Source organism: Parasteatoda tepidariorum, chromosome 6 (genome assembly GCF_043381705.1).
Source record: "Parasteatoda tepidariorum isolate YZ-2023 chromosome 6, CAS_Ptep_4.0, whole genome shotgun sequence".
Classification (NCBI taxonomy): Eukaryota; Metazoa; Arthropoda; class Arachnida; order Araneae; family Theridiidae; genus Parasteatoda; species Parasteatoda tepidariorum.
Window position 1 is genome coordinate 46817951 of NC_092209.1, and position 10599 is coordinate 46828549.

The window sequence follows — 10599 nt, forward strand, 5'->3', positions numbered from 1 at the left end:
AGTAACCTGAACAAGGTGTCAAATGTGCGTAACTTGATAGGGGATGATGAAAATAGTACAGCGGACGTCATCAGGGGGTTGCCCCTGATGGTGCAAACTGAAAGCCGGTTAGTGGAGGATGTTTAAAATATGACAGGGATATTAGAGGGTTGTGTGCAGTCCGTACTGAATTTGGGGTATCTCGATCACCTAGTTTCAAATATGTATGCATTTTCACCTTTTAGAAGGAAAAAAAGATCAATGTTATTTAAATATTATTGATCCAAACGTTTTAAAAATTAGGAGCAGTCTGTGGACCCCCAAAATATGACCCATGGACCCCTAAGGGGTCCATGGACCACAGGTTAAGAAACCCTGGTCTAAATATAGAAATTCGTTAAGTTGTAGCAAAATACGAGGATTTTCTTTTGAGAAACAGTAGAGTAAGATGGGAGTAGTGAGGTGAGAGATTTTTCTATATTCCTCTCACACATCGAATATGCTATCAAATTAAGAGTAATTGTCTCTAATACTGGAAGTAGATTAATATCGTACTTGAGAGCTATGAAGATTTCGTAGTTCATTTTGTTATTTACTTTGTTTCAGGAAATTTCTTCAATATTTTTTTAGATAAATAATAATTTTTTTCCCTATTAATTTCAATAAAATTTTAAAATCACAAAAATTTCGGGACATCTATTGAAATGTTTAATAATTAAGAATACTTTCTTTATTTTATTTTTTTAAAGGAAATTAAGGATTACTTTGAGCCCTGATTATGTACTACTATAAAGCAGTTACATGTTTTGGTGCATGAAATGTTCTGTTATAATTTAATTTTCATAGTGTATTTCAATTATGATTACTTTTATAAAACTTAATTTAATTAGTTATGAAGTTAAGCTTTTAAGTATATTTAGAAAAATTCAATTTATGTTTAAAAGTAGTATTCCTCTTCATTTTATAAATTTTTTTTTAGTAAACACAAAGAGAAAAAAAAAAGGAAGAGAGAGAGACTAAGTCAGTAGAAAAATCATTTATTTATTATAAAATGAAAACAATTTAGACATACATTTGGATCAAAAATACCACAGCTACCTACATTATAAGAAAAATCCAGTACATTTTACAAATTAAATAAATAAAATTTTTAGTCTATGAACAAAATGTAAAATTCTTCTTTTACAGGAGCTCTTTAAAAGCAGTTAAGATAAATAAAATACCAAAAGTAATACTTTTCGATGTGAGTGACAGTCATACATTTCATTCATAATTCTAAATATTTATTAGGCGCCTATTTAACTTTTGAAAGTTTTAGATTACAAGATATAAATATGATAGGCATGCTACAAAAATTTGAAAACAAAATGACAAAAATTTGACAACAGTTTAGAACAATCATGTTTGAAATTACAAAAGTGCTGGTATTTCTTTTTAATGTTAAGACACTTTATGTAATAAAATGAAACAAAACATTCTAAAATACTATTTATATTGCAATACCAGAGCCATTATAGGGGTAGAGGAAAACAGAGCCATATGACTAGATCTCAATGATTTTACACTGAGATCAGGGTTGTTCAATAATTATCAGGGTAAACCCGAAAAAAAAATTGCTTTTTATAACAAATCAACTCTAGTTATTTAGTTTATAATAGAATAATATTTATATTTCCATCACTTCTATATTCTGCGCTTTAAAATTTTTTAATTAACTTTTTTAAAAACATTTATTATTAGAAGAGAGAGATAATGTACTAAGGTGTTGAGTCAATCAATCACAATATGAAAAAAGGGATGATATAAAAAAAATGCTACTATATACTTTATTAACTCAAATTTACCCAAGTACAATTAACTATATCATTAAAACAAATTAAAATGTTCAAAACATTATTTTAATCAACATTACTTTCAAGTAGTCAAAATGTATACTAATCCAATCAGCTTTCTTCATAACATTCATTTGGGTCACCGAGAAATATCTATTTCTGTACTGAGGGACCAAAACTGGATTTTCAACAAGACTGACAACTGTGAAAAATTCAGTCAATGCAGGAGCCTTATTTCCACATGTAACTGATGATAACAACCTAAACAAAACTAAAAGCATTGCAACTGAATATACATAACACGAAGCACAATTTGTGTTACAATACAACTTGTGCTTTTCAATATTATTCTAAATTTTAAAAATGTCACTTATAGTAGTAATGTTATCATAGCAACATCAAACAAATAATAAAATATGTAAACGGAGAACTTTAACACATGTAAACTAATTTTTAAAACCAACAATATAATAAAATGGGAATCAATATTTTAATTTTAATACCATTTAAGCATATTCATACAAAAAATGTTGATAATTTTAATGGGTATTTTAAAATTGCGCATGCGCATGCTGAGCAGCGCCCTCTAAACGGTTGATGGATCCGAATAAATAGACGGCTGTAGCGACGCGTGTATGGTCATCGGTGGTAATCTGCTTGTGGTAAACGTTAGCTTAGTCGTTACTTATGCCTCTTCGAAAGAGAGCGAGTTTTCAGCAACTTACGGACTTTGAACGGGGGAGGACCATCGGCCTTCGGGAAGCTGCATTATCTTACGGTGCAGATGCCGCTCGTGTGCAGCGTAACAGCAGCACAGTGGTGCGTGTTTGGAAGCAGTGGACGAACGAGTGTCAGACAACTTGGAAATCCGGGAGTGGACCTCGAAATGTCACGTCAGCTCGCGACTATAGACACCTGGTCCGCATGGTGCTGACTGACCGTACGGCCCCCGCTAGACGACTGGCAGCACAGTGGTCAATAGCTACAGGTGTTTCATTGTGTGCTTCATCAATTCATAGACGTCTGCTGCAGCGTGGACTGCGTGCAAGGGACTCCTTTATACAGGATCCCCCTCACGCTAAACCATCACTGCCTGCGGCTGCAATGGGCCAACCAGCATAGGGACTGACGAGCTGATTGGCAGCATGTCGTGATTTCTGACGAATCCCGCCTTAATTTGTAGTACCATGATGGCCGCATTCGTGCCAGACGCTATGCCGGGGAACGCCACCTTCCGGAGTGCGTTATCGAACGCCACAGTGGACGAACACCCGGAGTTATGGTCTGGGGTGTCATAGCATATCATGGACGATCTCAATTGCTTCGAACTGTGGGTAATCTGAACAGCAACCGGCACATCAGTGGAGTTTTACAGCCCCAAGCTGTTCCCTTCCTTCAAGCCTTGCCATGCGCTGTATTTCAACAGGACAATTCCCGCTCTCATATTGCTAGGACTGTGCAATCCTTCCTTGCATCGCGGCAGGTACAGCTTCTTCCTTGTCCTGCGTATTCCCCGGATATATCGCCGATTGAACATGTGTGGGATTTCGTTGGTCGGCGACTCACTCGTGATCATCGTCCTGTTGCTTCTACAGACGAACTTTGGGTACGCATACAAACAATATGAAATGCTCTTCCTCAGACACACATTCAAAATTTATTTGACTCCATGCCACGTCGTGTAACTGCACTTATTGCGGAGCGTGGTGGTTACACAAAATACTGATTTTGATCTCTTGTTATTGTTTGTTTGCTTTGAAAATTTAATCATTTATTTGTACTACTGCTAGTCAGCTGTGTATAAAATTTCATTTAATTATGACGATTCCTTCATGGTGTTGCAATTTTCACAAACATGAGTTTACATAAAGTAATCAAGACGGATAAAACAAAATTGTCAAGATATCTGGAGAAATTTANTTTTTTTCATTGACGTTAATTTTTTAACAATTTCAGATGCTAGACAATGTTTCTTAAAAAATCTGTAATATCATGTGCTTTCCAATCTTAAAGTTTATATTATTGATACTTTAGTATATACTCTTAGAATAACAGAACCTTCAGAATAACACCAAATGAGCGAGTGGCGCCAATTTCGGTGTATCATCTGGCAACCCCCTTGGACAAAAATCTGACGGCAGCGCATGCGCTCTTGGATATTGTCATCACTCTTTTCAATACAGGCACTCTAGTTACTAAAAAATTGTACTTATCAATGTTGAGCGGGAAAGGGTTTTCCCGGTTTTCCTCGTCTAGCTGGGGTAAGCTGGGAAAACGGAAATACTGAATCAAAATTCAGGAAATCGAGGTACGGGATGACCTCATTAAATTCCACAATTTGAACAGGATGTTCACGAACTTTCTGAAAAAAAAATTTGAGCCAGCAAGGAACCGTTAGTTCGGCCACGAGTTGGGCGTCATTTTTGTAGGGGAAGTCTTGGTTTATTTGTATTTCTACCAATTCACATAAATAATGAAAGACTAGAAATTATCTAACTCTAAATATTTATTGAAAAGGACAAAACACATAAAAATAAAACAAGGATAAAAAAATACAAGAATTTGGAAGAGGGGGTTTTGGGCTCGAAGTAAACGTCCGTACTTAACGGCGGTTCCTGGCAGACTGTCTTAGTTCACCGCCAGAGGCGCTGTAGTGGGGGAAAGAGGAGAGTTCGCTACAATTTGACAATAAAATTCAGTATCATCTTCTTACATGTCATATTCTGCTGGTATTTCAGTATTTCTTTTTCTCTTTAAAAGATAGAACAAGTTTATGTTACATTGGAAATAAGATAATTTTCAATTTTCTATAGGTTCAAAGTATATTAAAAACGAAAAATAGGTAATGGTTGTAAATAAGTTTTTGCTAATTTGGTTGGCTATAGTAATGGAGATAAACTATCCTGTTCAGTTCTTGCTAAATAGCCATCTAGGTCCTTAAGAAGTTAAACATGTGGCAGCAAAACTAAGAAGATGTATTTTATTATGTTTATATTCACCACAACTACGGCTGGGCTATAAATCGATGTATCGAGACATATCGATTTAACGCATTTATCGACAAGACGATACAGCGACTTTCATTCCAGGCGATGCATTAGAAATCTGATATAAGCCGTCGAGGAAAGACAACGAGCGCAAAACGATATAGCGATATAAGACACGCAAGGATATAAGAATACGATATAAGACTCTTCTCTTACGTTCCGATGTCGACTCGCGCTGTGGAAGACGATGCTCGTTTCGTTATGTTGAAATGGCCTTGATTGGTGAGTTGTAAAATCAGAGTTTTGAGAACATATATCGTAATATCGCATGTTCGTTTTCGCACCTCTTAGTTTTTCTTTGTCGCGACTTGATATCGTTTCTTGTAGATAATTTTCATTAGGACTAACTTCGTGATCGCCGATGTTACCTTGTTCTGAAGGCAATCTATTATTGAAAAGAATATATAAAGAAGAGTTTCTTTATTAATTAGATACGTTTTTTTTAGCAAAATTTTTTTATTATTTTTAAATGTGAAAATTATCGGAAATCTAATTTTAGGCGCCCATAAAGAATTAAATTTGTTAGGTTATTTTTTTAATTTATTAAAACCTTTTTAGCTAAAACTTCTAATAATTTAATGGGTTTTTATTACTGATTTTAAATTTATAAATCTTGTTTTTTTTATTTTTAGAAATAAAGTTAAAACAAAACTTATTTTTTGTCATTTGGATTTGGACATAAATCAACTTTGTTTATTCAGAAAAATTTGAAAGGTTTGCGTATTTTATTCATTTTTTTAAATCATTTAGCATTTCGTTTTCTTTGAGAGTATAATAATTTTTTTTAAAAATACTCTTTTCATATTATTTGTTAATTAGCCAAATGTATTATCGAATATCACAATTCTTCTGTTTTTATTTTTAAGAAATTAAACCTTACTTTGTTTTTCATTCATAATTCAATTTAATTTATTTATTTATCTGAAATAATAATAATAAAAAATAATGTTTTAAAAGCGTTTTTTTTTTCTAAAATTTATTTAGCACTTTGTTTTAAACATACAAATAATTTTTAACTAACTTATTTTTTAAATTTTCCCTCTATACTGTTAGGTAAATATATTGATAAATTTCAATTTTATTAATTTTTTTATTATTTATTTTTTTATTATTTATTTTTAAATGACGAAATCTTTCGTTTATTTGCGTGATCATTTTTAGAAAATGCAATAAAACTTGCATTTACTTTTTCATTTAGAAATTGAACCTTACGATCGAACTTAATAATTATGTAATTATTTATGCATAATAGTACAAGAAAATATTAATTTATGAAAAAAGATTTAAAAAAAAGTTTTTAACACTTTGTTTCAAGCGTATCATGAATTTCTAAGCAAACATTTCAATAAATTCTTTAAGTAAGATTTGTACATTGTAGTCAATTTATTTAATATCTTTCTTAAGCAAAACATATATGTCTTCAAATTTATAAATTGATTTAAATCAATTTGAGTATGGAGTTTTGATAGAAATCTGACTTTCTGTGCCTTACAAGTAAATGATGTTCAAAAATACTATATCGTGATACATCGCTATATCGTGATGTAAAACTGACGACGCATCACGATATATAATTTCTAATATTGCCCAGTCCTAACCACAACATTCAATATTTAATTTCAAAAACTTGTAAATTCGTGGTAACGAAATGTGTGATTTTTCAAATTCTAATTTTAACTTTATAATTACGACACTAATGCTACAGTTTTCTTAATTTATTAAGGACAATATAAGTCCTGTTAAAATATTAAGATACAGACTACTACAAGCATAAAAACTTAATTTTTCTAAATGAAATTTCAAATTTAAGAAAATAAATAAAAAGAGTTTCAAATCTTTGAAAAAATTAAAATTCGCCAAAAATTGACGTCTATGTCCTGAAGGTTCTAGTAAATTGCAGAGTAAATTTTACTTAGAGTTTTTCGTTGAGTTTTGCCGTTGTAGATTATTTAGAGATTTGCAAGTTTTTATTGGAGTTTTACTAATTTTAATTGAATTTAATTTTAGTAGAGAAAATAATGTTCCACTGCTCATACATTCTAAAAGAAAAAATAGTGGCACTATATAAAAATGGAAAATCCATCACAGAAATTAGTTGGGTATTGAATATGTCGTATTATACAGCTAGAACATGGCATTTGAGGCAAATAAATTGTATTTTTAAGTTGAAAATTCGTAATTTAAAGATATATATTTCGAAATAAATTCCTTATTACTTAAGTGTATTAAATTGTAATCAGCATCTGATTTTATTTTTAAATTTTTCATGTATTGTTGCAAAAAAAAATTAGTTTCTCAAAACTATTTGCATTATTAACTCTTTAAACGAACCCTCTATTTTTTTGTAAATTTATGTTAAACTACATTTCAGATTTTTTTGTAAAATAAAAGTTCATGGAGCCTATTATTTTTTATAGTTTGCCTAAAAGTAATTTGGTTTTTAAGACCTTTGATGAGTTGTAAAATTTTACCTATAGTAAAGTATTGACCATTCAGTACTTAGAAAAAACCGGATTAAAATTATGAATCATTTATAAACAAACGGATAAATATCCAAATATGCAAAAAAAAATTTTTTTTATTCAGAGAAAGTACGTTTCTGTGTCCGATTTCGAAACTTAATAGTTAGCACTAAATAATTTTCATATATGAGGTCACCCTCAGGAACCATTAAGATTGACACTTAGTATGTGAAAATCAGATCATTAGAACGAAAGTTATTGAGGGTGGTTATGAGGGAAAGTTAGTATTATTATTTTTTTTGGTCCACTGTACAATGCTAACATGAATTCGCAGATATACAATTGTTAATAGTTTTAGTAGTTCCTGTACTTAAGTGAAAAAACAAATATTTCTTAAAAATGTGTTTTCTTTCTCACGAAAGAGAGAATAAAATTGTCTAAATCAGTGTTTCTTAACCTTTTTGATACAATGGACCCCTTTTAAAAATTTTTAAGAAGTCACAAACCACCCCTCTGAGAAAAAAAATTGCAAAAAACATCAATTTTTAGTATTTAATTTATTTTAGCATTTAATTTTATTATTTCAGTAGTATACAAAATATTTAAAATTAAAATTTTTATTCTGAAGGTTGTTGCTGCTTTTCCTTAATTAATAAATTGAATGCAGGGATGGTTTTCGACACATAACATGTTCAACATTCAATCGATAACGATGTTTTGTTTTTATTGTCACAACTGTGGAAAGTCCGGCTTCGTTAAGATATCGTAGCTAACGGAATTATAGCTGAAATAGCTCGCTTTACAAACAATGGGTAGGCTTCTTTCACAGAAGACCAGAACTCTCCTAGTGTTTTTGAATCGAAATCCATTTTAGCAATAACTTTGTTCTAAGATCAATAAGCTCATCTTTGGCAAGGTTCATATCATCGATACAGTCAATATCACAAAGAAAAGGATGACGAATCCACAACTCATCTTTTATCTTTATATCATCTACATTAAAATATTTTTTCAATAAAACTTGAAGTACTTCCAGGTGTTCACAGATTTCATTTCTTAAGTTATTCAGTAACAAATTATCTTGCCAAGATCCATTTTCAGAAAACACTTCGTCCAACATTTAAAAGTTTGCATAAATCTCATTTCGAATTCTATTTTTTTCTAAGTGGCATCTTCAATTAGAATGCTTGTAATTTCTCAGTTGCATCCATAATGGTGATATCGGATCCTTGAATTAAAAGACTTATATTGTTCATGTGGCTAAAATTATCTGCCAGGTAATCCAATTTATTGGTAAAATCTTGTTTAAATATTCGAAGAATGAGTTATCTTTTTCTTCTAGAACAAGTGATAATTCGATCTTCAACATGAAAAATTGTTTCAAAACCTGCCCTCGTGACAGCCAGCGCAATTCTGTGTGGTACAGGAGTACCTCATGTTCTGCGTCCATTTCTTAACACAGCGTTTTAAAGAGACGATGATTAAGAGCTTTACGTCTAATAAAATGTACAGTTTTAATAACTTTTGATAAAGCTTCTTAAGCTGGTTGGAAGAGTTTTTGTAGCCAGCGTATGTTTATGTAAAAAACAATGAGTAACAAGAACATTGGGAGACTTTTTTTTTACCAACAGGGCAAAACCAGATTTATTGCCAAGCATCACAGGTGCTCCATCTGTATGAAGTGAATGAAGTTTTTCTTTCCAGTCGAAGTCTTGTTTGGTAAAGAAAACATTTAACATTGCTAAAACAACAACTGCCTTTGTAGTTTGCAAAAGAGACTCACAAAATAAAAATTCTTCTTTGATAGTATCAAGAGACACGTAACGAACAAAAACAAGAAGTTGACTATAGTTCGAGATATCTGTAGTTTCATCCAGTTGCATACTAAAGGGAAATGGCGATGCTTTCAATTCATTGATGATCTTTTTCAAGATATTGCAAGAAATTTCAACTATTCTTGAACGTGTCACATCATTTGAAAATGGAATTGCCTCAAGATTTTTGTTCTCTGTTCCAATCTACAAACTAATTCAACCATCTCCGGCGCACATGGCTTAATTAACGTCACTCCAATAGTATACGGTTTCTTGCTTTTAGCAATATGATATGCAACTTTGAGAGATGCCTCAACCAGAGGTTTTTGTGGAATACCAAATCCAAGTTTGTCTAATGATCCAGATTTCAAAAACTGGACTTTCTTTATAGTAAAATATTCTAGATCTAGTAACCTGAACAAGGTGTCAAATGTGCGCAGCTTGATAGGGGATGATGAAAATAGTACAGCGGACGTCATCAGGGGGTTGCCACTGATGGTGCAAACTGAAAGCCGGTTAGTGGAGGATGTTAAAAATATGACAGGGATATTAGAGGGCTGTGTGCAGTCCGTACTGAATTTGGGGTATCTCGATCACCTAATTTCAAATATGTATGTATTTTCGCCTTTTAGAAAGAAAAAAAGACCAATGTTATTTAAATATTATTGATCCAAACGTTTTAAAAATTAGGAGCAGTCGGTGGACCCCCAAAATATGACCCATGCACCCCTAAGGGGTCCATGAACCACAGGTTAAGAAATACTGTTTTAATCGAACAAGAAAGTTATAATTACGCAAATACCGTACACAGAGAAAAAAATTATGATAAAAACTACCGGAATGTGGAAAAATTGACCCTATTTTTGGTTCTGTAGGAAAATCACAATTCTCAAGGTGATTTTTACCGTAGCACTTTAGTAAAGGTTTTGGTAAAATTAACAGTAAAATATGGTTTTATTACATGTGATAAAATTTTATAAATATAATAAAAAACTAGGAGGCTTCGCCCGCTGCTCGCTGGCGCTCACCAACCCCCGGAACTGCTTTCACAGTTCATTTCGGATTGCTTCGCAATCCAATGCTCGCTTTGCTCGCTCATTGGATACGNCAGCAAGCGCTGCAATACTAATGTCCAGTATCTAGAAATCACTTTGCATGAATAAAAATATTGTAGTAAAAAATATGTATTTCCTAGCGTATTCGTTACATCTTTCCAGCTCAAACATTTTCGCCATTTTCAATCACGTTCAAAAAGCGGGCATCCAAGCAGTTGGCGATAGATTTCGTTTGGCAATCACCCATTTCAGCTGATCGCCAAAGTTTAGGGTTATAAAAGGGCGGGCATCCAAGACAGTGCGATTCAGCAAGCGGTGCAATACTAATGTGCAGTATCTAGAAATCACTTTGCATGAATAAAAATTTTGTAGTAAAAAATATGTATTTCCTAGCGTATTCGTTACATCTT

At 32.3% G+C, this 10599-nt stretch overlaps 1 protein-coding gene across 1 annotated transcript; it reads left to right on the forward strand.

Moving 5' to 3' along the window:
- The first annotated feature begins 2498 nt into the window (after positions 1-2498).
- LOC122270148 (uncharacterized) lies at positions 2499-2933 on the forward strand. Its single transcript, XM_043046429.1, has one exon. The coding sequence runs from the start codon at positions 2499-2501 to the stop codon at positions 2931-2933; it is 435 nt and encodes a 144-aa protein (XP_042902363.1).
- The last annotated feature ends 7666 nt before the right edge of the window (positions 2934-10599 follow it).

Coding starts and splice junctions, on each gene's coding strand:
- LOC122270148 (XM_043046429.1), top strand. CDS start 2,499: ATGCCTCTTCGAAAGAGAGCGAGTTTTCAGCAACTTACGGACTTTGAA.